General features: G+C 52.6%; 1 protein-coding gene across 2 annotated transcripts; it reads left to right on the top strand.

The window, feature by feature from the left end:
* The first annotated feature begins 3,853 nt into the window (after positions 1-3,853).
* Positions 3,854-11,945, top strand: CKB (creatine kinase B). Of its 2 annotated transcripts, none has more exons than XM_063333254.1 (8): positions 3,854-3,880; positions 5,484-5,671; positions 6,158-6,312; positions 7,195-7,327; positions 8,233-8,404; positions 9,962-10,085; positions 10,801-10,990; positions 11,579-11,945. In XM_063333254.1, the coding sequence occupies exons 2-8, from the start codon at positions 5,494-5,496 to the stop codon at positions 11,755-11,757; spliced, it is 1,131 nt and encodes a 376-aa protein (XP_063189324.1). In that variant the 5' UTR covers positions 3,854-3,880; positions 5,484-5,493; the 3' UTR covers positions 11,758-11,945. The 2 variants fall into 2 exon arrangements, with proteins under 2 accessions (XP_063189324.1, XP_063189323.1); XM_063333253.1 differs by lacking the exon at positions 5,484-5,671 and adding an exon at positions 4,827-5,039.
* The last annotated feature ends 14,506 nt before the right edge of the window (positions 11,946-26,451 follow it).

Below are 26,451 nucleotides of genomic sequence, written 5' to 3'. Positions count from 1 at the left end.
TGGGCTCAGAAGCAGCGGAATCGTTATCTCAACCCCAAATAGCATGGTACTGACTCCTGCTTCTGTCTCGCGTTTAGGATTGAGGTGATGTGGAGAGCCCCGCGTGACCCAGTGGGTCTGAGGAGAATATCGCCCCATCTTCTGCTCGCAACAAGCCCAGGCCGCCTGGTACGGGAGGGGAACAGGCACAGCAGAGAGTATGTGAGTCACCCTGGACGTGCAGGTAACGTTCCCGGCTAAATCAGATAACCCTCTGTACGGTGCTGCGTTCCCCAGTAACCTGTAACGCATAGCAGTGGGGAAAAAGTCGTCCTTCCACCATCAAGAACACAATGATGGAGAGCTGTTTATATCACAATTTGTAATTTTTTTGTGATGAACGTGATTCTACCAAGTATAAGGGAATTTTTGCCCATTACCTTCACTGAGAACATATTTTTTGTTAGCCTGTTGACCTGCCCATATCATAATTGCAGTAGTCTTTGTTATTTAGTTATGAAACTCTCCTCCATCTAGTCTAAACATAATGTATGCAGTTTCAGAGGTTTCTTAAACTGCGAACTCCTACTCAGATGTTTTTCTGACTGGCAGTCATGGCTGTACTGTGCCTTTATATTTGTACCTACCTTGTTGGTTTTTTTCTGTCATTTTCAGTGTCTTTGGTTATATTTGTCATTGTTTATGTTCTTATGTCCTTTGTTTCCCATGATGAACTGCAGCTGGGCCTGACTGTATGCAAGATCAAGATGCTCGGCAACTCTTAGTTTCCACAGGCACTCAGCTCGCTGGAAGTGATCAGTAATTTTCAACTGACTGCCTAAGCAGTGTGAAAAAATACATGAATGATAATAACTAGGCAAATATATTTTAAGTGATAAACGTATACGGGAAGAGAAGTTTCATTTAGGAAGTTAAGCAGATGCAGCTATAACCAATTCCTTTAATCTACCGATTCCTGAGTGTTATGTTTCGTTTTCAAGTTCTGTTTAGTTGTCAATCAGGAATTGGAAAAATTCAATTGTAGTAGCAAAGCACCTTCTCTTGCTATTTCCTAATTTGGAATATTCTAGATTTTCAAGAAGATGTTTATCCCCTAATTCTTCAGGTTCTTCTTACGTTCATGCGGGTAATTTCAGAAGACGCATTCAATAGCTAACACCCATCTCCTCTTGCAGTTGTACACTGCACAACATTTATAATTAAGCCTCTTAGGAAGTTGGCTGCGTGGCCCATGATTAGCTTGCCTTAATTCTTCATTGTTAAAGCTCAGTGCAGAGATGTCCGGAGTTATCACCCCACCTTTCCATCCTGCGCTGCTGAGTGGCAACCTAGGGTGTAAGTCAGTAGGCACTAAGATACCATCCCAGCACAGAAAGTACGTATTGGTGCTTTTATCGCAATCTAACAGGCCATACAGGATTATCCAAAGAAAGTATTCTCTCAGCAGATGAGCCAGATAAAACGGTTGATCAGAGACTGTTGACACACGGCACAGCATCTATAATTAAGTCACTAGGGAAGCTGGGATGGGATGCGTTAACAAAGGTCGGATCCAATTTACACACAGCTTTCAGCAAATCTTAAAATGCCGTCTGAGTAAAAGTGAGTGAGGTAATAGCCACTTCTGACTTAGGGCAGAAAAGAGGGTAGAGGGTGCATTGTTTATTAAACATGTGAATTGGATATATTTTGGTTGCTTTCTGCCCGTGACTCTCCATGTCTTCTTTTCAGACAAAAGTTTTGAAAAGGAGAGGTGTCTGTTTGTGTCGGAAGTGCTATAATGAATGGCACATTGAGAGCACTACCAGCTTATAATAACTATAATGACTGGTATTCCCTGTTCTGCAAGACTGGGAGGGAAAGCGTATCCAATGAATAGAAATGGATCCTTGGATTTTGGTTCTTGAGGTGACCTTGACTCCACAAATCTACAGGACAATTATAGTGCAGAACAGTTGATTGCTTTCTGTTTGTGTGGCAACAGATTATGGAATAAAACAAGAAGGAGCCTTCGGTACCTACCCTGATAGGATTTTTTTTTGTGAAGAAAAACACCACAAAATGTGGTGTAATGTAGGAAAATGTTCTTAGTTTTATTTCTGTTGTTCTAAATTAAAAGTAAAACCTGAATGTTTTACATAAAAAAAAAAACCACAATCAGAACTATGTTTTCAACTGAAGTCATCCAGCAATATTACATTAATTTTGAGGACTCTGGCTATGATTTTACACTTACGTTCATTTAATTCTTGCTTAGCGATGGCATTATTTGCAATTTACACTATTCTTAAGCACGAGCGTTGTGGGAAACTAGTAAAACATAGGGGTGGATTTTGTGAGGTTAAAAAGGCAGAGGAGACCCAGAGAGAGGATTTGTTCTTTGATCCGGGAGATAAGGGACCAGACTCGCACAGATGCTGGGCCCTTGGCGTCTCCTGGAGATCTGTGTACTCAGCATCTCCGTCTATCAGACCTGGAATAACTCAGAAACCTGGATGGCAGCCAAACACAATGCATTTTTCTTTGGAGCAGTCTGTGCTTTTTATTTTGTAACTATTTCCTCTATCTGTATACTTATTTTTTTTATTATTTTTTTTAATCCTGAGCCGTTCAGTAAAGTGCACACGCTTCTCGTTGTTGGGGTGAGAGCACTGGTTGTGGCACTGGAAGAATTGCGGTGGGGAAGGAGTTCCTGCTGATGTCTCCTGACGTTCACAACCGGTGTGAGACAAAGCGTCTCAGCGACTCGGGTCCGCATTCCCGTGGATACGTGCACCCTCTGTTTGGACAGGAGGATAAACGCGGGTTCTGTTGTGAGAAATAACACGTCAGAGGAAGATAAAGACACTATTATGTAAAGGTGAAAGTCAGACCAAGGTAGTCATTCACGGTGTTAATGTTATTTATTTCGGCAAACAATGGGATTCTCAGCTGTGTCTTAGCTTTGGGACAAACCCTGCTCATTCCTACGTGGAGACTGGTGGAAGTCACCGTTTCCATGAATTCCAGGTGAGCTTTAGATGGGTCAAAGACTGGCCTTCCTCCTCCTGTCTTCAGTGGGAATTCAGACGCTACAGAAAACTTAAAAGACTTTTTTTTTTTTTTTTGGCACATGACGAGGGCAGGACGCTCGCTATGTTTGACACAACCACCCAACCTTTTGAATTAAAACTGTAACATGAGCCCATGGCCTGTGGGTGCCACAGGACGAGCTGTGGGTCTTTCCCTGCCGAAGGGGGCCACCGCTCAGAGCCACGGCTGCTCCCTGACGAAGGGGGCCACCGCTCAGAGCCACGGCTGCGGCCATGGTTTTGGCGAGGCCAACCTGGGGACAGGCAGTCACTCACACCACTTGGGCCATGCCATGCTGGCGCTAAAATGCCATTATTTTTGGGCTGGTGGGTTGTCACACCCGTTATCGAACCCTCAGCCAAGGTGTGAGGCCTCAATGGCCGCATGCTCGTGTTGGCGTGCAACGGCACCGCCACCTGTGGACAACCCTTGGCTGATGGAAGGCGGACGCGAACTGCCGCACGCCATGTTGGCGCTTCGCGAAGTCGCCGTGTCCCCTCCGCCGCGGGGAGCGGCCCGGCGGGGGGTCCCGCACCGCCCCCAGCCCCACGACGAGGCCATACCAAAATGGCGGCGGGCTTGCCGCCGGCTAGCGACAGAGCGCTGGCCCCGCCCTCCGGCGCCTGGCCCAATGGAATGAATGGGCTATAAATAGCGGCCAATGGGGCGGCGGGTCGCGCTCTATATAAAAGAGGCGCGGCGGCAGAGCCTCCGCTTCACTCCGGCTAGGGCAGCGGCGGGGTGCGGAGCGGGCGCGGAGGTACTTGCTTTGGCTGCGGAGTCACTTGCTTTGGCTGCGGAGTCCTCGGTAAGTCCCGGGGCAGCCGAGCCGTCCTGCAGCTTTAAAATAAGATATTTTTTTTTAAGTTATGTGTTGTTTTTTTTTTCCTTACCCCTCACTGTGTCGGGCGGAGCCGGTCCGGCTGAGGAGGGGGAGCGGGGCTGCGGGGGGGGGGGGGGGGGTGGTGGTGTGGGGCAGGGGACGCGGCGCGGAGCTCGGCGCAGGTGCTCAGCGGGTTTGCCCCCCCCCAAGTTGGAGCGGCCCCCGCTCTAAAACCAGATTAACCCGGTATTTAGCAGGGTAGTTACATATGCTCGCCCCAGCCAGGTCCCCCGAGGGAGCCGTCTGTTGTATAATGGCTTGTCGGATCCTTCCCGCCCCTACGCTCCCAACGCGGGGAGCAGTCGGGGCTCCGCGGGCGGGGAGGGTGCCGGGCGCTATCGCCCCTCGGGGCGCGGCGGGTCGTTCGTCCTTCTCCCCGCTCCGCCCGGCAGCGGCGAGAGGAGGCGCGACCGCCCGTTGAGGGCATCGCGGGGCTGCTCCGCTCACCTGCCGCCCCGCCCGGCGTCCCGGCGCGGCCGAGCCCCCACAGCCCCGCGGCGGCCCGGACGCCCCCCGCCCTCCTTCCCGCCCCGCCCCATCGCCGCCGGCGGGGTCTGCCCGGTGCTGCCGCGGCCGCTCCGTGCGACCTTGGGCGCGTCCCTTCACTCGGGCGGTGGCCCGGAGGAGCGGGGAGAGTCCCTGCCCCGCCGGCTGGGATGTTGAAGGACGGGGGGCAAGGCCGGTGGAGGTGAAGAACTTCTTTTTCTTTCCTCCTTCCTGGCTCTTGTGGAAGGCGGTGTAGCAGCAAAGGTGTAAAAGGCACGGGTGGAACAACAGCCAAGGTGACCTTGCCTGGGTGCCGGGCTTTCCCCCGGGTGGTTCGGAGGCTTGCCAAGCCGCCAGTGATAGGCTTCCCTTCTTTCTCCCCTAGTGACTGCGGTAGGGTCAGACATGCCCTTCTCAAACAGCCACAACCTCCTGAAGATGAAGAACTCTGCTGATGATGAGTACCCTGACTTGAGCGTTCACAACAATCACATGGCCAAAGTGCTGACCCTGGACCTGTACAAGAAGTTGAGGGATAAACAGACTCCCAGTGGATTTACCCTGGATGATGTCATCCAGACTGGGGTTGACAACCCAGGTAACGGCTGGGGACCGTTAGATCTGCGTAACTATCTGTTCTCCCTCCTTAATGGAAGTGCTTCTTGACAACAGCACCCAAGGCTCTTGAGCTGCTGAGAGGCAAATCTTGTAAAGCATTGAGAGACGACTCTAACGTGTAGCTGTGTTAAAAGACGCCTTGTTCTGTCAAGCCATGTTCCTTGCTGTGATCTGACATATCAATTCCCAGACACTTCAATTATGTAACTGCTCTGCTAAATACTTTCAATCCGAACAAAAAAAACCCAAAACCCAAATGCATTCTAATTATAACACAACTAGGGGGTGAAAACGTGGGCTTACCTGACTGTTCTGGTCTATTCCCATTCCAAACTGGTTATGTGATGTTCTCTAGCACTTCTATGAAAAAAGGGGGAGCAGATGTGTTTACATGTTAACATTACAGTATTTATTTTTACTCTAGCAATATCAAAATGGCCCAACTAAATAATCAGAGACTGCCTCCTGATGAGGAGTACCCGGACCTGAGCACCCACAACAACCACATGGCCAAAGTTCTAACCCTGGATTTATACAAGAAACTGAGAGACAGAGTCACGCCCAGTGGCTTCACCCTGGATGATGTCATTCAGACTGGGGTTGATAATCCTGGTAAAATGCATTGAGAATATTCTGTGTGAGCCAGCTGAAGTAACTGGTGCTTTTGAATACGGAGGCTTGAAACTAATCTTGTGGAGGTGGTATTTATGAGCAGACTACAGAAATGCATCTCTGCCTGTAGCAGAAGGAACAAAAAGCAAAGCATGCTTGCTTACAGCGAAGCATGATTGTTTAGACATAAAGTCCTATCTGGTGGTCTAAATTAGCTAGTGAAACTGGATTTGCTGTGCAAATTTGTCCTAAACCAAGCTTGACAAATAAGCATGGTTTAATGGCAACAGCTATGGGTTTTCATAGCATTGCATTTGACTTAACTGGATGAAGTGTAAAATGTAGGGTCTCTCCAAATGTTTTTATGTAAGAATGCATTTCTAGGTGACTAGATCTGCCACTAAAGAACTTGCCAGGTTAGTGCTGCGCTGGAGTACAGCCAAACGTCACCCAAACTTAGCTCTTCTGACTTTATTACCACTCCAGGCCATCCCTTCATAATGACAGTAGGATGTGTAGCTGGTGATGAAGAATCCTATGATGTGTTTAAGGAACTCTTTGATCCAGTTATTGAAGACAGGCATGGTGGCTACAAACCAACTGATGAGCACAAGACCGACCTGAATGCTGATAACTTGCAGGTATAAACTTTTGATCAATTACTGGTGCCTACTGGTCTGAGGACTGGGTAAAGTTGTTGGCAGCTGCCTAAACTGATTGCTCAGGCTCTGTCCCCTCATTCTCACCCAGCACAGACAGACCCATAGGCTGTGTCAAGTGCAATCAGACTTAAGGGCTTACTGCTGTAGGATGTCAGTGGCTGGGTAGAACCAGGCAGCTGGCATGCAGCGGGAGCTTGCTTCATCTGCTGCTGCAACACAGGTCATGCCAAACATGTTCAACATGTATTTCCATTAACTGTGGGCTGTAGTAGTCAAGCTAAACAACACTGCTCTAGCAGTAAGGATTGTCAGGAGACTTAACACTTCCTACTATCTGATCTTGGATCTTACATATCACCTGGTGGTCTCATACTATGGAATATACATTGCTGTGGCTAGGATTAAGGATTTCTGCTCATTTTATGGGTTTCAAATGTTACTGTAGGCTCTAGGAATTCATAATGCAATGTTGATTGGCTAGTCATAGGTCATGTTGAAAATAAGAGATTTTGGATGACAGTAGTGAATAATTCTCACTTGCGAGAGTAAACACCTACCTAAAGAACAAGGATTGGCCTCATGTTGATCCCTCCAGATTGCAGATCTGAAGGGGTAACAGAAGCCCAGACTGTAGTCTGAAGCGGACATAAAACTGGAGGTCTGGTGGTATCCCTGTCTTCTAGCACTATTAGTAGCTGTAGCCTTAGCCTCAAAACAAGGGTTGTGTTAAACAGATAGGTGAGCTAATGCTGAAGAAAATAGTCCTGAAGTAAAACACTGCTTAAATGCATGCGAGCTACATGTATTTAGGGTAGATATCTTGGCAACAAGGCTGTACTTACTGATTTCCTAATCTTGTAGGGAGGTGATGACCTGGATCCCAATTACGTGCTAAGTTCCCGTGTCAGAACTGGTAGAAGCATCCGTGGATTCTGTCTTCCCCCGCACTGTAGTCGAGGAGAGAGGCGGGCTATTGAAAAGCTCTCTGTTGAAGGTAAAGTGAGATCTGGGTGCATCAGGGAAACTACTTGTGTCCTTTGCACAAGAGGTGTGCTTTGGAGTTTGAAAATGGAGGCAGTTGTCAAAAGCCACCTCCCTCAAGACTGAACATGGAGCCTTCCCTGAAAAATGCTCATTACATTAGAGCTGCCTCAGCACTGCAGTTTGTAGCTCAGAGCAAGAGCACATGTCAGAGGGGAGTTGGACTGCATTTAGTTGACCTTTGCTGATCTTGAAAGCTGCTTTCTGTGTGCGTGTGGAAAGAGGTTGGTTCCAAACCTGAAATTGGACAGGTATGTAGCAACTTCAGGGCTTGAGTCACGGTTGCAGTATTTTGTGGCTGCTTTTAATTGACTTTCTTTAATGTTCAGCTTGCTTAGAGGTGTAGTCTTGCTCCAGAAGTGCAGCTGACTAGAGTAAGCCCTAGTTTTCGGTGGAACTCCTCCACTGCAGTTTTTTTTTTTCTATTGCCTCCCAACTCCATTAAGTGATGGGGAAGGATACACTCAAGGTGCAGTTCTGGAGACTTGAGAGTGTAGTCACTCCAAAAATCTCTCAAGGGCAGGGTAACAGTCTTTGACTAGAATAATACTGTTTGTTACATTCATGGTCTTGATTCTCCTTGGAAGAATGCACTCCACTTCTACAGTTAGGCACCAGTAATGATTCTATGCTGCATGTAAGGGAACAAAGGCTATTTGTATAAGCCTGGAAGGTGCAGACAAATCATCTGATAGTGCCTTAAGTTCTGTAATGCTGCAAAGGCATTGCAATTGCAGATAAAAGCAAGGGAGGAACCAAACCCAGCAGATTAGACATTGCCATGCTTGGTGTGTGATCTCTAAAGTGCTGGGAATGTCTGGCAGCTTTGGTCCCATCCTAAAAGGGACTCTCTTTCAGCTCTGGGTAGTCTGGAAGGTGATCTCAAGGGGAAGTACTACGCTTTGAGGAACATGACTGATGCAGAGCAGCAGCAGCTGATTGATGATCACTTCCTGTTTGACAAGCCAGTTTCTCCTCTTCTGTTGGCTTCTGGGATGGCACGAGATTGGCCTGATGCCAGGGGTATCTGGTGAGTACACATGGAAGGGAGAAGTCGTACAAAGTCCCTGCAAAAAAAAAAAAATCTTGCAGTTTTGGTTGTAGCTTGTACCATTGAGCAAAATGGCAGCTTCTGAACTCATATTACCGAATCCGATGAGAAACTTATGTGGTATCCTCTGGGAAAATGGTATCTAAACCAGCAGAATTTGGACATGTGCCTCTATGCACCCCGTTGGACTGGTAAGAACAAGCCAGCTTGGCTAGCCTGTAACCGGAGCCTACCCATCCAGCACAGGTTGGTGAGGCACCAGACAACAGTTGAATTAGCTTATGATAGCAGATTACTTCTAAAGGAGTAGATGTGCCACTACATTCAGCTCTTGGCCCTGGAGCTTAGAGTAACCTGTGGTGACAAATCACAGTGTTGGCTTAGCTCAGACTTGGTACTGGATGCATAGTTGCTCCCTTGTAGTCTCATCATGCCTGCTTGCAGAAACTGGTGCTGGACTAGTGTGGCTTTACTTGTACTATTGATAAGGTTTGCCCCCCTGCCCCCAGAGACTTGGTGACATGAGTTGACTGATGCAGAGGTGTGGAATAGAAGGACTCTGGTTGTCAGATGTAGGTCACCTACATAAAACTCTGCATCTCAGGAGCTTCTGCAGCATAATTAACTTGCTCCCTTGTAAGCTAAGGGCTAGGTTTTTATCAACTGGAATACTCCAGTCTTATTACTGTAGCTGCTTCAGTACAAACCAGAGCAAGCATGCTTTGTTTCTGTAGGTCACCTTTGAGATTGCATCATCTACCTGCAGATTGCCAGCACTAGATAGCACTATCATCTGAGCATGACTAATCTAAAAGATTGAAGTGTAAAGTCTCAAGTGTTGTCCGCATATGTAGCTTTCCTCAGGTACTAGTTAATTTTTGATCCTAATCAAGGTGAGAAATTATCAGCATGATAAATATTGATGGTAGTACTTGCTTCTAGGTGCAAGCTAGAACAAGGGGGGCCCATTGGTCTTCAGAGGTTTTTGTAGCATCTCTGAAGAGCTCTGATCTAAAATGAGTAGTAAAAACTCAACTTAGTTCTGTGATAAGGTAAAAAGTGCAGTTTTCACAGAATCTGACAAAATTCTGATAAAGGGCTTTGTTACACATTGTCAATGTAATGTCATTGTGAACATCACTGTACAGGGCTGCCTCAAAGTACTGTACTGATCACCCTTCTGCAGACTCTGCTGAACAGATGAAATCTTTTAAACTTGTAAACTTGGGCCACAAGTGAGCTAGGGGGATGACTGGATTTTAAGGTTTGATACTGTAAGACTGGCTGATGTCATGTTATTGTTTTGACCTGTTTAGATATAGGCCAATTCAGTCTACATCTTGAAAAGAGCAGGGTAAAAACTACTAGCTTAACTCTTTTAGGTCCTGCATGGACAAAAGAAGTAAGATTAACTTAACTGAAGAAGCAACTAAGTGAGCTTCTCAAAAGCTACAACGATGAGTAATCTGGTGCTATTACAATTATCTTAAAAATGTCAGATGGGACAGATGACAAATTGCTTGCCTTGTCTCCTAGGCACAATGACAACAAGACCTTCCTTGTTTGGATCAATGAGGAGGATCACCTTAGAGTTATTTCCATGCAGAAAGGTGGCAACATGAAGGAAGTATTCACCCGCTTCTGCACTGGCCTAACACAGGTAAATCAATATTGCCTGAGCTGTACATTCAAATGGTACATGTTTCTCTGGTTAGAGCTGAGAATGCAAACTCTTTCAAGCCCCCTCTGGAGTCGTGCATGGTGGTGCTTCATACCCTGGGGCTCTGGGAGCACCCTGATGAGGTCCAGAGCTCTGAAACATCCTCTATTGGCAGGGTGGTGTGTCTATGAAATCTAGAATATGTCCTCTGATGTGGCACCCTTATCCAAGTGTCTAAACTGTACTTCAAGGATTTCTACATGGCTCAATAAATCAAGCATTGAGACACCCTGGGTGGGAGGAGAAATTGCTTGAAAGTGGATGGGCAAAGCTGAACTGAAGTTTCCAGGCTGAATGCTTTTCTCAGCTTCTAGTCTTGATAGGAGCTTGAGCCTTACCAGCCCTCTTCCTAATCCTAACAGATGTGCTACCTTGACATGTACTCGGTCAAGCTTTGTAACAGATAGTGACTTCAAATTTTTGTAGTGGAGCTTAAATTTAGCCTGTCTCACTGCTAGGAGCAAGATTAAGGCCTTAAACCCCTTGTTGGTGGCCTTTTTTTCCAAGTGGAGGGGGCTTATGTGACTGACTTAAATAGCTGTTCAAACTGTTGTCGTTGTTGCTATGTAACTGAAGCTGTAAATGAGCGCTAATGGATAACCTACATCCTTCAGGCAGAGAATAATCTCTAAACATCCATTCTTTCTGTTTATAGATAGAAACTCTCTTCAAGTCCAAAAACTATGAGTTCATGTGGAATCCACATTTGGGCTATATCCTGACCTGCCCATCCAACCTTGGAACAGGGCTCCGTGCTGGTGTGCACATCAAGCTACCGAACCTTGGGAAACATGAGAAGTTTGGAGAAGTCCTCAAGAGGCTGCGGCTGCAGAAACGAGGCACAGGTGAGAAGTGAAACAGGGATGTCCTAGTCAGGCTGCCTTAGGACACCAGCAAAGGCCTAGCTACAGCCAGAGCCATGTCTTGGTTCACACTGGCAATGCCTGTCAGACGAACTATCCAAAAGGTACCCTTGTAAAGCACATGGAGAGGACAAAGCCTTAAAACCTTATCTTGAATTGGGGGTGCCAGTGCTCTGCTTATACCTTACTGTATCTGGCTGTCTAGGTGTGTCCTTCTGTGTGGTATTCTGAGCACTAGATAAGGTGGACCTGATGGCAGCTATTCCTTTTGTAAGCAGGGATGGGAATCCTGATTTAACTTCTGTCTAGGAAATAGCTCCAGCAGGTACTTCTTGACCACAGGTTGGATTGCTCATGGGTTAAAAGAATGAAGAGCTGGCCTCATGGCATGCTCAGTGGCTTGTGCTAACAGTCACATGCACTTTATTTCCCTGCATGTGGGAGGAGGCAGGAGTGGCATCTTGTTAGGGGATTTTCTTGCTGTGTTCCCACCTCAGGCTAGTGAGGGAAGAAAGGTGGGCTCGCCTGCTCTAGCAGTGGTCAGTGTACTAACTAAATCTCTTGCTCCAGGTGGTGTGGACACGGCTGCTGTTGGAGGAGTGTTTGATGTCTCCAATGCCGATCGTCTTGGCTTCTCGGAGGTGGAGCTAGTGCAGATGGTTGTGGATGGTGTGAAGCTGCTCATTGAAATGGAAAAACGCCTTGAAAAAGGCCAGTCCATTGATGACCTCATACCAGCTCAGAAATAAAGCACTTTATTCTCATGCTTCCTAACTTATTGGATGAATAATAAAATGTTACTCCAATTCAAACCGTTGGGGTCAGAGCCCACTTAGTTACACTGTAGAGAAGTCTTCCATCCATCTGTGTTAGAGTTTATTTTTTTGATGGTTGAGATGTTGCTGAAAATGAAATAAACTGTTGTTTTGGCCTGAGATGTCTTAGATGTGTTAACTGAATGTCTTTTGAGATTTAAGTGACTTTGTTTGCTTAGTTATGCTAGATGGGCTGGTTTTGTGTGCTAGCACACCTTTCTGGCTGCTGCAGTCTACTCGGGTTGGAAGCGTGGTTAAAGCAGTGTCAAAAGTGAACCTTTAACTTAATTGTAGTTGCTGTAAACTTGAGAACTAGTGTTAAACATGAGTCACTGCAAACATGCCCTACCTCTGAGGCTTTGACTTGTGCATCTGCTCATGGCAACTGTAAACTGTCATTATCTACAGCAAGCCAAGCTGACTCCTGTAAGGGAGGGGAGACAGATCTGGGTACAAAGGGTGACTGTTTTCAGACAGGCCCCCTCCAGGGGCTGCAGGGCAAGGCTCTGTGGTCAGGCTTCAGCCCATAATAATACCTATACTAAGCTAGTTTGTGGGGACGAGATCACATCTTTAATCTAGAGATGTGCTGAGAGTTGGTGTAAACAACTAACTGCTCTTTTGGGGGTAAGGAATGAGATTAAATTTAAGAACTTGGATTAAACCTATGCTTCTCTCTAAGTGGTTTCAGCTCAGTCAGGGAAGAGATGGGGGCTGTAAGCTGCCAGCTACAGGAAAATACCGGATGACTGTAGCTTTCTTCAGCTGACTGTTGTTGGCCCCTGTGTTAGTTTTCCCATGAACCTAAAAACAAGCAGTGTAGTCGATTAAAATATGTTAAATAGTTGGGTTTTTTTTCCAAACAACCTGGCTTGGAAGCTCAGGCTCTTCTCTGAGTATGAGCTTGAGTGTTGTATCATCTAGGTCTGTTCTCCAGAACGGCTGTAGTCAACGTATGTGCGTGGTTGCTGTGTGGAAGCATCATCTTATTAACCTACAAGAGTGACATTTACTGAGAAGTATTGATAGGTAGGAGCATCAGACCCTTAGTAACAATAGCTTTTGCAGCTCGTGCAACCTGGGAAGCAGATAGCACCTGCTCAACAGCTCTGCCTGCTACTGAAACCTGGCTTTTAGAGAAGGATTGTGATGAAAGGTTGATAAATAGCTTCACAGCGTGCAGCTTTATATAGGTTTGTGTAGATAACTGAAGCTTTCTTTTGTAGACACTAAGATATTTCTAAGGCTGTGATTGCAGGCTGTCACTTAGCTGAAGTGATGGCTCCAGTTGGGGCAAGCTAATTAAATTTTGGTGAGGGAAAGGCTGAGCGAACATCTCATGAGATATAGATTTTTTTTTTTTTTTAAATATAGCTTTTTATGTGATTCAGATTTAACTGTGTGGGGGAAGGGAGATCACATGTAAGAGTTTTGTTCTGTGCTGGGTGATGTTCCTGTATTTGAGTTAATCAGCACAGGAATTTTTCTGTACGAGGCTTGTGAGGGCAGGGAAGGGAAAATGGTGCAAGAGACAACCGGTTGGTTCTGTATATTCTTTGGATTCCCCCTTGCTTTGCTTCATGTCAGTATTCACAGACGCTTGGCAAATAGCTGGTGCTGCATCTTTGTAATCAGAGAGTGTTCATTTAGTGGTGCCTCTCCTCAGCTCGTGATGTTAACCATGCTCACAGCAATTATCTAGTGGAAGGAGGTGCCAGAAGAATTGTCTAATTTTTTCTAGCTAATATCAGCTGGACTAATAAACACATCTCTCTTCCTATGCATCTTGTTCCTATGTCCTTAGCCCATCAGAGCTGCCAGATGCCTCTCTGTCATTTTAGCCCCTGAGTCCCTGTAGTCTGAGGCAGGACCGGTAGCTGGCTAAAAAATTATGATCAAAGCTAGTCTTTAATGCTTCAATCCAACTAGAAAATAATTTTTTTTAATTGCTTTTCTTTTCCACCCACCACCATTGCTGTGTTCCCAGCCCTTGCTGCCATGAAGAATAACATGACAGTGCTTTTGTTTCAGCTTGTACAGAGCAATTGAAAATATTCCAGAGAACCAACATGTCACAGCAAAAGGCTGGCCACAGCGAACTACCCCAGCTGGCACTCACTAAAAACCTGTGATCCAGAGAGAAATTGAACCTCCCACCCCCTCACCTTGAAAGCTTTGGTTCTGGTTCTCAGCATTACTCACCGTTGTGCCCTGGGTGCCTGCCACGGGTTGTGCAGATGCTGCGGCCGTGGGTCATACTGGGCGGGCGACGGCTCGCTCGACCCTGGGGCACCTGAAATTGTGCTGGGCAAAGGCAAGCTGCTGTGGGCCAGGGGGGCCTCAGCTTAAACCGAGGGGAGGAGAGGGAGTTCACCAGTCGCTGGTGTGCTTCATACACGGGAACCAGCTTTTCTGCAAAATGCTCCCTGGCTCTGTGGCAGCTGAGCCGTCAGCACCCTGTGCCTGTGTTCCCCAACAAAGTGATGCCCAGACACTCACGGAGGCAGCGTCTGTGTGTTAAACAAGTGATTTATTGACATAAATAAGCACAGGGTGAAGCTCCCCGGGGGAACGGATTTGGGAAGAGGGGGGGCGGTGGCTGTGCAGGGGGTAACGGGAGAGAGTCTCTGTTGGAAGGCTCCTGGCAATGGCCGCGTCCTGCTGCTGGTAACAGTGGCCTCTGCCTACTCACAGCTGAGGAAGGCGTACGAGTCGCCCTGCTTCACTCCAAACATGAGCTCAATCAGGATGGTTCTGTTGGAAGTGTGCGTCATCTGGAGCTTGCAGGAGTGCTTGGAGGGCAGCACCGTTAGACAGCAGTGTCTCGACTGGGGCATAACCGCCCAGGCGTCTTTTAGCAGCATCTGGAGCCAGCGTGCGGTTGTGTCTGTGTCCAGGTAGGGGCCAGTGCAGAAGGTGTGTAGGAGGCTGGGCCCCTGTTTTTCCCTCAGCTCCTCCTCAGGGTGGTGGAGGAAGCACAGCATGTCCTCCGCCAGCGGCTCCTTCATGCAGGTACACCGCAGGTCTACGCGGAGGCTGGCCTTCCTCGCCAGCGTGTCCTCGGTGGCGCTGCCCATCTCCAGGTGGAAGGCATGGCCCCGGGGGGGCTTCAGGGGCACGAGCAGGCGGTAGACGGCCTCCTCCTCACAGGGAATCCAACCTTGTAAGGTGCTGCTCACCCCGATGACTGGCCCCAGTCGTGGCACGAAACTGTCCCAAGAGAGTTTTTGGCAGATACGGAGAAGTTCGTCCACCAGCTCCTCCACCATTGTGAAGGACTCTGACAGGTCCAGAAGGCGTGTGGCCGAAATCCAGCACAGATCCAGGGCAACACTGGGTATTTCTTCTGGCTCCTCCTTATCAGCCTCATCTCTCAAAGTGTCCTTCTTTGGTTGTTGGCTCCTTTTCCTGAGCCAGCAGCAGAGCCTGAAGAGCAGGACCATCACTCCTGCAATGGCCCAGAACTGCCATTGCTGTAAGGCAGCGAAGAGCAGGGCTCCCCAGGCAAAGGCGCCCCGCTCCAGCTCCTGCAGCAGCCGAGTTGTCTCCAGGCTCAGCTGCTCCATAAGCTGCTGCACGTGCTCGTGCTTGCTGTCGTCCAGCTCACTGCCAACCCTCTGCGGGAGCTGGATGATGCTTTGCGCAAGCAAGGCGAGGACTCTTATTGCAGCCATAGCCTGTAGGAATAGGGAGAGAAGGGGTTCAGTGGGGCTGGGAGGGAGGGAGCTGGCGGCGGGGGAAATGGGGACGGGAGCCATAGGGAGATGGGGGCAGGCAGGGGAGGGGACGAGGCAGCGGGGAGGCAGCAAGGCCTGTGCCCAGCAGAGGGGCCAGCAGTTGGGCCCTCGATGCCGGGTGAGAACCCACCCCCCGGGGGCCAGCGTTTCTGCCCCAGCCCTGGTCCAGCCCAGCCTCCCCCCGCCAGCCCACTCACCGCTAGCCCAGGCCGTACTGGGGCAGCGCTGCTGCTGGCGCCTTTTATAGCTGCCCCCCATTGTGACGCATCCCCTGTGGTGTCCCAGGAGATAGAGCTGCCGCGGGAGCCAGCAGCTCCCTGTGCTCTCCTGGCCTTTCCCCAGCTCTTGAAAGATCGTGAAAAAACGTTTTTCTTTTTTGCCACGAACCCCGGCTCCCTTGCGGACTTACCTGCACCACAGCTCTCCCTGAGCGAGTGACCGTTGGTGGCTGTTACACCCCCTTTAAAGCGGGCGCCATTACTGCTGGCCCTGATGCCAACTTGTCACCAACCCTCGTGCGAGCTGCCGGCTCTCTCGGGATGCCTGCGCTCTCCTGTCCTTTCCCCGGCTCTTGAAAGATCGGGAAAAAACATTGTTTTTTTTGCCATGAACCGCCACTCCCTTGTGGACGTACCTGCACCACAGCTCTCCCTCAGCGAGTGACCCTTGGTGGCTGTTACACCCCCTTTAAAGCGGGCGCCATTACTGTAGGCCCCAACCTCGACTTCTCACCAACCCTCGTGCGAGCTGCTGGCTCTCACAGGCTGCCTGAACTCTCCTGGCCTTTCCCTGGCTCTGGAAAGATCAGGAAAAGACCCTGTTTTTTTGCCATGAACCCCCGCTCCTTCGCGGACGTACCTGCACCACAGCTCTCCCTGAGCGAGTGACCGTTGGTGGCTGTTAAACCCCGTTCAATCAAGCGCCATTACTGAGTTTTTGGCAGATACGGAGAAGTTCGTCCACCAGCTCCTCCACCATTGTGAAGGACTCTGACAGGTCCAGAAGGCGTGTGGCCGAAATCCAGCGCAGATCCAGGGCAACACTGGGTATTTCTTCTGGCTCCTCCTTATCAGCCTCGTCTCTCAAAGTGTCCTTCTTGCTCCTGCTGGGTGGCTGTCGGCTCCTTTTCCTGAGCCAGCAGCAGAGCCCGAAGAGCAGCAGTAGCACTCCAGCGGCCATGCTTTTGTTTCAGCTTGTACGCAGCAATCGAAAATTGCTTCCAGAGAGCGAACATGTCACACCAAAAGGCTGGCCACAGCGAACTACCCCAGCTGGCACTCACTAAAAACCTGTGATCCAGAGAGAAATTGAACCTCCCACCCCCTCACCTTGAAAGCTTTGGTTCTGGTTCTCAGCATTACTCACCGTTGTGCCCTGGGTGCCTGCCACGGGTTGTGCAGATGCTGCGGCCGTGGGTCATACTGGGCGGGCGACGGCTCGCTCGACCCTGGGGCACCTGAAATTGTGCTGGGCAAAGGCAAGCTGCTGTGGGCCAGGGGGGCCTCAGCTTAAACCGAGGGGAGGAGAGGGAGTTCACCAGTCGCTGGTGTGCTTCATACACGGGAACCAGCTTTTCTGCAAAATGCTCCCTGGCTCTGTGGCAGCTGAGCCGTCAGCACCCTGTGCCTGTGTTCCCCAACAAAGTGATGCCCAGACACTCACGGAGGCAGCGTCTGTGTGTTAAACAAGTGATTTATTGACATAAATAAGCACAGGGTGAAGCTCCCCGGGGGAACGGATTTGGGAAGAGGGGGGGCGGTGGCTGTGCAGGGGGTAACGGGAGAGAGTCTCTGTTGGAAGGCTCCTGGCAATGGCCGCGTCCTGCTGCTGGTAACAGTGGCCTCTGCCTACTCACAGCTGAGGAAGGCGTACGAGTCGCCCTGCTTCACTCCAAACATGAGCTCAATCAGGATGGTTCTGTTGGAAGTGTGCGTCATCTGGAGCTTGCAGGAGTGCTTGGAGGGCAGCACCGTTAGACAGCAGTGTCTCGACTGGGGCATAACCGCCCAGGCGTCTTTTAGCAGCATCTGGAGCCAGCGTGCGGTTGTGTCTGTGTCCAGGTAGGGGCCAGTGCAGAAGGTGTGTAGGAGGCTGGGCCCCTGTTTTTCCCTCAGCTCCTCCTCAGGGTGGTGGAGGAAGCACAGCATGTCCTCCGCCAGCGGCTCCTTCATGCAGGTACACCGCAGGTCTACGCGGAGGCTGGCCTTCCTCGCCAGCGTGTCCTCGGTGGCGCTGCCCATCTCCAGGTGGAAGGCATGGCCCCGGGGGGGCTTCAGGGGCACGAGCAGGCGGTAGACGGCCTCCTCCTCACAGGGAATCCAACCTTGTAAGGTGCTGCTCACCCCGATGACTGGCCCCAGTCGTGGCACGAAACTGTCCCAAGAGAGTTTTTGGCAGATACGGAGAAGTTCGTCCACCAGCTCCTCCACCATTGTGAAGGACTCTGACAGGTCCAGAAGGCGTGTGGCCGAAATCCAGCACAGATCCAGGGCAACACTGGGTATTTCTTCTGGCTCCTCCTTATCAGCCTCATCTCTCAAAGTGTCCTTCTTTGGTTGTTGGCTCCTTTTCCTGAGCCAGCAGCAGAGCCTGAAGAGCAGGACCATCACTCCTGCAATGGCCCAGAACTGCCATTGCTGTAAGGCAGCGAAGAGCAGGGCTCCCCAGGCAAAGGCGCCCCGCTCCAGCTCCTGCAGCAGCCGAGTCGTCTCCAGGCTCAGCTGCTCCATAAGCTGCTGCACGTGCTCGTGCTTGCTGTCGTCCAGCTCACTGCCAACCCTCTGCGGGAGCTGGATGATGCTTTGCGCAAGCAAGGCGAGGACTCTTATTGCAGCCATAGCCTGTAGGAATAGGGAGAGAAGGGGTTCAGTGGGGCTGGGAGGGAGGGAGGGAGCTGGCGGCGGGGGAAATGGGGACGGGAGCCATAGGGAGATGGGGGCAGGCAGGGGAGGGGACGAGGCAGCGGGGAGGCAGCAAGGCCTGTGCCCAGCAGAGGGGCCAGCAGTTGGGCCCTCGATGCCGGGTGAGAACCCACCCCCCGGGGGCCAGCGTTTCTGCCCCAGCCCTGGTCCAGCCCAGCCTCCCCCCGCCAGCCCACTCACCGCTAGCCCAGGCCGTACTGGGGCAGCGCTGCTGCTGGCGCCTTTTATAGCTGCCCCCCATTGTGACGCATCCCCTGTGGTGTCCCAGGAGATAGAGCTGCCGCGGGAGCCAGCAGCTCCCTGTGCTCTCCTGGCCTTTCCCCAGCTCTTGAAAGATCGTGAAAAAACGTTTTTCTTTTTTGCCACGAACCCCGGCTCCCTTGCGGACTTACCTGCACCACAGCTCTCCCTGAGCGAGTGACCGTTGGTGGCTGTTACACCCCCTTTAAAGCGGGCGCCATTACTGCTGGCCCTGATGCCAACTTGTCACCAACCCTCGTGCGAGCTGCCGGCTCTCTCGGGATGCCTGCGCTCTCCTGTCCTTTCCCCGGCTCTTGAAAGATCGGGAAAAAACATTGGTTTTTTTGCCATGAACCCCCACTCCCTTGTGGACGTACCTGCACCACAGCTCTCCCTCAGCGAGTGACCCTTGGTGGCTGTTACACCCCCTTTAAAGCGGGCGCCATTACTGTAGGCCCCAACCTCGACTTCTCACCAACCCTCGTGCGAGCTGCTGGCTCTCACAGGCTGCCTGAACTCTCCTGGCCTTTCCCTGGCTCTGGAAAGATCAGGAAAAGACCCTGTTTTTTTGCCATGAACCCCCGCTCCTTCGCGGACGTACCTGCACCACAGCTCTCCCTGAGCGAGTGACCGTTGGTGGCTGTTAAACCCCGTTCAATCAAGCGCCATTACTGAGTTTTTGGCAGATACGGAGAAGTTCGTCCACCAGCTCCTCCACCATTGTGAAGGACTCTGACAGGTCCAGAAGGCGTGTGGCCGAAATCCAGCGCAGATCCAGGGCAACACTGGGTATTTCTTCTGGCTCCTCCTTATCAGCCTCGTCTCTCAAAGTGTCCTTCTTGCTCCTGCTGGGTGGCTGTCGGCTCCTTTTCCTGAGCCAGCAGCAGAGCCCGAAGAGCAGCAGTAGCACTCCAGCGGCCATGCTTTTGTTTCAGCTTGTACGCAGCAATCGAAAATTGCTTCCAGAGAGCGAACATGTCACACCAAAAGGCTGGCCACAGCGAACTACCCCAGCTGGCACTCACTAAAAACCTGTGATCCAGAGAGAAATTGAACCTCCCACCCCCTCACCTTGAAAGCTTTGGTTCTGGTTCTCAGCATTACTCACCGTTGTGCCCTGGGTGCCTGCCACGGGTTGTGCAGATGCTGCGGCCGTGGGTCATACTGGGCGGGCGACGGCTCGCTCGACCCTGGGGCACCTGAAATTGTGCTGGGCAAAGGCAAGCTGCTGTGGGCCAGGGGGGCCTCAGCTTAAACCGAGGGGAGGAGAGGGAGTTCACCAGTCGCTGGTGTGCTTCATACACGGGAACCAGCTTTTCTGCAAAATGCTCCCTGGCTCTGTGGCAGCTGAGCCGTCAGCACCCTGTGCCTGTGTTCCCCAACAAAGTGATGCCCAGACACTCACGGAGGCAGCGTCTGTGTGTTAAACAAGTGATTTATTGACATAAATAAGCACAGGGTGAAGCTCCCCGGGGGAACGGATTTGGGAAGAGGGGGGGCGGTGGCTGTGCAGGGGGTAACGGGAGAGAGTCTCTGTTGGAAGGCTCCTGGCAATGGCCGCGTCCTGCTGCTGGTAACAGTGGCCTCTGCCTACTCACAGCTGAGGAAGGCGTACGAGTCGCCCTGCTTCACTCCAAACATGAGCTCAATCAGGATGGTTCTGTTGGAAGTGTGCGTCATCTGGAGCTTGCAGGAGTGCTTGGAGGGCAGCACCGTTAGACAGCAGTGTCTCGACTGGGGCATAACCGCCCAGGCGTCTTTTAGCAGCATCTGGAGCCAGCGTGCGGTTGTGTCTGTGTCCAGGTAGGGGCCAGTGCAGAAGGTGTGTAGGAGGCTGGGCCCCTGTTTTTCCCTCAGCTCCTCCTCAGGGTGGTGGAGGAAGCACAGCATGTCCTCCGCCAGCGGCTCCTTCATGCAGGTACACCGCAGGTCTACGCGGAGGCTGGCCTTCCTCGCCAGCGTGTCCTCGGTGGCGCTGCCCATCTCCAGGTGGAAGGCATGGCCCCGGGGGGGCTTCAGGGGCACGAGCAGGCGGTAGACGGCCTCCTCCTCACAGGGAATCCAACCTTGTAAGGTGCTGCTCACCCCGATGACTGGCCCCAGTCGTGGCACGAAATTGTCCCAAGAGAGTTTTTGGCAGATACGGAGAAGTTCGTCCACCAGCTCCTCCACCATTGTGAAGGACTCTGACAGGTCCAGAAGGCGTGTGGCCGAAATCCAGCACAGATCCAGGGCAACACTGGGTATTTCTTCTGGCTCCTCCTTATCAGCCTCATCTCTCAAAGTGTCCTTCTTTGGTTGTTGGCTCCTTTTCCTGAGCCAGCAGCAGAGCCTGAAGAGCAGGACCATCACTCCTGCAATGGCCCAGAACTGCCATTGCTGTAAGGCAGCGAAGAGCAGGGCTCCCCAGGCAAAGGCGCCCCGCTCCAGCTCCTGCAGCAGCCGAGTCGTCTCCAGGCTCAGCTGCTCCATAAGCTGCTGCACGTGCTCGTGCTTGCTGTCGTCCAGCTCACTGCCAACCCTCTGCGGGAGCTGGATGATGCTTTGCGCAAGCAAGGCGAGGACTCTTATTGCAGCCATAGCCTGTAGGAATAGGGAGAGAAGGGGTTCAGTGGGGCTGGGAGGGAGGGAGCTGGCGGCGGGGGAAATGGGGACGGGAGCCATAGGGAGATGGGGGCAGGCAGGGGAGGGGACGAGGCAGCGGGGAGGCAGCAAGGCCTGTGCCCAGCAGAGGGGCCAGCAGTTGGGCCCTCGATGCCGGGTGAGAACCCACCCCCCGGGGGCCAGCGTTTCTGCCCCAGCCCTGGTCCAGCCCAGCCTCCCCCCGCCAGCCCACTCACCGCTAGCCCAGGCCGTACTGGGGCAGCGCTGCTGCTGGCGCCTTTTATAGCTGCCCCCCATTGTGACGCATCCCCTGTGGTGTCCCAGGAGATAGAGCTGCCGCGGGAGCCAGCAGCTCCCTGTGCTCTCCTGGCCTTTCCCCAGCTCTTGAAAGATCGTGAAAAAACGTTTTTCTTTTTTGCCACGAACCCCGGCTCCCTTGCGGACTTACCTGCACCACAGCTCTCCCTGAGCGAGTGACCGTTGGTGGCTGTTACACCCCCTTTAAAGCGGGCGCCATTACTGCTGGCCCTGATGCCAACTTGTCACCAACCCTCGTGCGAGCTGCCGGCTCTCTCGGGATGCCTGCGCTCTCCTGTCCTTTCCCCGGCTCTTGAAAGATCGGGAAAAAACATTGTTTTTTTTGCCATGAACCGCCACTCCCTTGTGGACGTACCTGCACCACAGCTCTCCCTCAGCGAGTGACCCTTGGTGGCTGTTACACCCCCTTTAAAGCGGGCGCCATTACTGTAGGCCCCAACCTCGACTTCTCACCAACCCTCGTGCGAGCTGCTGGCTCTCACAGGCTGCCTGAACTCTCCTGGCCTTTCCCTGGCTCTGGAAAGATCAGGAAAAGACCCTGTTTTTTTGCCATGAACCCCCGCTCCCTCGCGGACGTACCTGCACCACAGCTCTCCCTGAGCGAGTGACCGTTGGTGGCTGTTAAACCCCGTTCAATCAAGCGCCATTACTGAGTTTTTGGCAGATACGGAGAAGTTCGTCCACCAGCTCCTCCACCATTGTGAAGGACTCTGACAGGTCCAGAAGGCGTGTGGCCGAAATCCAGCGCAGATCCAGGGCAACACTGGGTATTTCTTCTGGCTCCTCCTTATCAGCCTCGTCTCTCAAAGTGTCCTTCTTGCTCCTGCTGGGTGGCTGTCGGCTCCTTTTCCTGAGCCAGCAGCAGAGCCCGAAGAGCAGCAGTAGCACTCCAGCGGCCATGCTTTTGTTTCAGCTTGTACGCAGCAATCGAAAATTGCTTCCAGAGAGCGAACATGTCACACCAAAAGGCTGGCCACAGCGAACTACCCCAGCTGGCACTCACTAAAAACCTGTGATCCAGAGAGAAATTGAACCTCCCACCCCCTCACCTTGAAAGCTTTGGTTCTGGTTCTCAGCATTACTCACCGTTGTGCCCTGGGTGCCTGCCACGGGTTGTGCAGATGCTGCGGCCGTGGGTCATACTGGGCGGGCGACGGCTCGCTCGACCCTGGGGCACCTGAAATTGTGCTGGGCAAAGGCAAGCTGCTGTGGGCCAGGGGGGCCTCAGCTTAAACCGAGGGGAGGAGAGGGAGTTCACCAGTCGCTGGTGTGCTTCATACACGGGAACCAGCTTTTCTGCAAAATGCTCCCTGGCTCTGTGGCAGCTGAGCCGTCAGCACCCTGTGCCTGTGTTCCCCAACAAAGTGATGCCCAGACACTCACGGAGGCAGCGTCTGTGTGTTAAACAAGTGATTTATTGACATAAATAAGCACAGGGTGAAGCTCCCCGGGGGAACGGATTTGGGAAGAGGGGGGGCGGTGGCTGTGCAGGGGGTAACGGGAGAGAGTCTCTGTTGGAAGGCTCCTGGCAATGGCCGCGTCCTGCTGCTGGTAACAGTGGCCTCTGCCTACTCACAGCTGAGGAAGGCGTACGAGTCACCCTGCTTCACTCCAAACATGAGCTCAATCAGGATGGTTCTGTTGGAAGTGTGCGTCATCTGGAGCTTGCAGGAGTGCTTGGAGGGCAGCACCGTTAGACAGCAGTGTCTCGACTGGGGCATAACCGCCCAGGCGTCTTTTAGCAGCATCTGGAGCCAGCGTGCGGTTGTGTCTATGTCCAGGTAGGGGCCAGTGCAGAAGGTGTGTAGGAGGCTGGGCCCCTGTTTTTCCCTCAGCTCCTCCTCAGGGTGGTGGAGGAAGCACAGCATGTCCTCCGCCAGCGGCTCCTTCATGCAGGTACACCGCAGGTCTACGCGGAGGCTGGCCTTCCTCGCCAGCGTGTCCTCGGTGGCGCTGCCCATCTCCAGGTGGAAGGCATGGCCCCGGGGGGGCTTCAGGGGCACGAGCAGGCGGTAGACGGCCTCCTCCTCACAGGGAATCCAACCTTGTAAGGTGCTGCTCACCCCGATGACTGGCCCCAGTCGTGGCACGAAACTGTCCCAAGAGAGTTTTTGGCAGATACGGAGAAGTTCGTCCACCAGCTCCTCCACCATTGTGAAGGACTCTGACAGGTCCAGAAGGCGTGTGGCCGAAATCCAGCACAGATCCAGGGCAACACTGGGTATTTCTTCTGGCTCCTCCTTATCAGCCTCGTTTCTCAAAGTGTCCTTCTTGCTCCTGCTGGGTGGCTGTCGGCTCCTTTTCCTGAGCCAGCAGCAGAGCCTGAAGAGCAGGACCATCACTCCTGCAATGGCCCAGAACTGCCATTGCTGTAAGGCAGCGAAGAGCAGGGCTCCCCAGGCAAAGGCGCCCCGCTCCAGCTCCTGCAGCAGCCGAGTCGTCTCCAGGCTCAGCTGCTCCATAAGCTGCTGCACGTGCTCGTGCTTGCTGTCGTCCAGCTCACTGCCAACCCTCTGCGGGAGCTGGATGATGCTTTGCGCAAGCAAGGCGAGGACTCTTATTGCAGCCATAGCCTGTAGGAATAGGGAGAGAAGGGGTTCAGTGGGGCTGGGAGGGAGGGAGGGAGCTGGCGGCGGGGGAAATGGGGACGGGAGCCATAGGGAGATGGGGGCAGGCAGGGGAGGGGACGAGGCAGCGGGGAGGCAGCAAGGCCTGTGCCCAGCAGAGGGGCCAGCAGTTGGGCCCTCGATGCCGGGTGAGAACCCACCCCCCGGGGGCCAGCGTTTCTGCCCCGGCCCTGGTCCAGCCCAGCCTCCCCCCGCCAGCCCACTCACCGCTAGCCCAGGCCGTACTGGGGCAGCGCTGCTGCTGGCGCCTTTTATAGCTGCCCCCCATTGTGACGCATCCCCTGTGGTGTCCCAGGAGATAGAGCTGCCGCGGGAGCCAGCAGCTCCCTGTGCTCTCCTGGCCTTTCCCCAGCTCTTGAAAGATCGTGAAAAAACGTTTTTCTTTTTTGCCACGAACCCCGGCTCCCTTGCGGACTTACCTGCACCACAGCTCTCCCTGAGCGAGTGACCGTTGGTGGCTGTTACACCCCCTTTAAAGCGGGCGCCATTACTGCTGGCCCTGATGCCAACTTGTCACCAACCCTCGTGCGAGCTGCCGGCTCTCTCGGGATGCCTGCGCTCTCCTGTCCTTTCCCCGGCTCTTGAAAGATCGGGAAAAAACATTGTTTTTTTTGCCATGAACCGCCACTCCCTTGTGGACGTACCTGCACCACAGCTCTCCCTCAGCGAGTGACCCTTGGTGGCTGTTACACCCCCTTTAAAGCGGGCGCCATTACTGTAGGCCCCAACCTCGACTTCTCACCAACCCTCGTGCGAGCTGCTGGCTCTCACAGGCTGCCTGAACTCTCCTGGCCTTTCCCTGGCTCTGGAAAGATCAGGAAAAGACCCTGTTTTTTTGCCATGAACCCCCGCTCCCTCGCGGACGTACCTGCACCACAGCTCTCCCTGAGCGAGTGACCGTTGGTGGCTGTTAAACCCCGTTCAATCAAGCGCCATTACTGAGTTTTTGGCAGATACGGAGAAGTTCGTCCACCAGCTCCTCCACCATTGTGAAGGACTCTGACAGGTCCAGAAGGCGTGTGGCCGAAATCCAGCGCAGATCCAGGGCAACACTGGGTATTTCTTCTGGCTCCTCCTTATCAGCCTCGTCTCTCAAAGTGTCCTTCTTGCTCCTGCTGGGTGGCTGTCGGCTCCTTTTCCTGAGCCAGCAGCAGAGCCCGAAGAGCAGCAGTAGCACTCCAGCGGCCATGCTTTTGTTTCAGCTTGTACGCAGCAATCGAAAATTGCTTCCAGAGAGCGAACATGTCACACCAAAAGGCTGGCCACAGCGAACTACCCCAGCTGGCACTCACTAAAAACCTGTGATCCAGAGAGAAATTGAACCTCCCACCCCCTCACCTTGAAAGCTTTGGTTCTGGTTCTCAGCATTACTCACCGTTGTGCCCTGGGTGCCTGCCACGGGTTGTGCAGATGCTGCGGCCGTGGGTCATACTGGGCGGGCGACGGCTCGCTCGACCCTGGGGCACCTGAAATTGTGCTGGGCAAAGGCAAGCTGCTGTGGGCCAGGGGGGCCTCAGCTTAAACCGAGGGGAGGAGAGGGAGTTCACCAGTCGCTGGTGTGCTTCATACACGGGAACCAGCTTTTCTGCAAAATGCTCCCTGGCTCTGTGGCAGCTGAGCCGTCAGCACCCTGTGCCTGTGTTCCCCAACAAAGTGATGCCCAGACACTCACGGAGGCAGCGTCTGTGTGTTAAACAAGTGATTTATTGACATAAATAAGCACAGGGTGAAGCTCCCCGGGGGAACGGATTTGGGAAGAGGGGGGGCGGTGGCTGTGCAGGGGGTAACGGGAGAGAGTCTCTGTTGGAAGGCTCCTGGCAATGGCCGCGTCCTGCTGCTGGTAACAGTGGCCTCTGCCTACTCACAGCTGAGGAAGGCGTACGAGTCACCCTGCTTCACTCCAAACATGAGCTCAATCAGGATGGTTCTGTTGGAAGTGTGCGTCATCTGGAGCTTGCAGGAGTGCTTGGAGGGCAGCACCGTTAGACAGCAGTGTCTCGACTGGGGCATAACCGCCCAGGCGTCTTTTAGCAGCATCTGGAGCCAGCGTGCGGTTGTGTCTATGTCCAGGTAGGGGCCAGTGCAGAAGGTGTGTAGGAGGCTGGGCCCCTGTTTTTCCCTCAGCTCCTCCTCAGGGTGGTGGAGGAAGCACAGCATGTCCTCCGCCAGCGGCTCCTTCAT

The sequence above is a fragment of the Chroicocephalus ridibundus genome, chromosome 4 (assembly GCF_963924245.1).
Source record: "Chroicocephalus ridibundus chromosome 4, bChrRid1.1, whole genome shotgun sequence".
NCBI classification, from domain to species: domain Eukaryota; kingdom Metazoa; phylum Chordata; class Aves; order Charadriiformes; family Laridae; genus Chroicocephalus; species Chroicocephalus ridibundus.
Note: the sequence above shows the minus strand (reverse complement) of the source record. Positions and strands in the feature narration are given on the sequence as shown.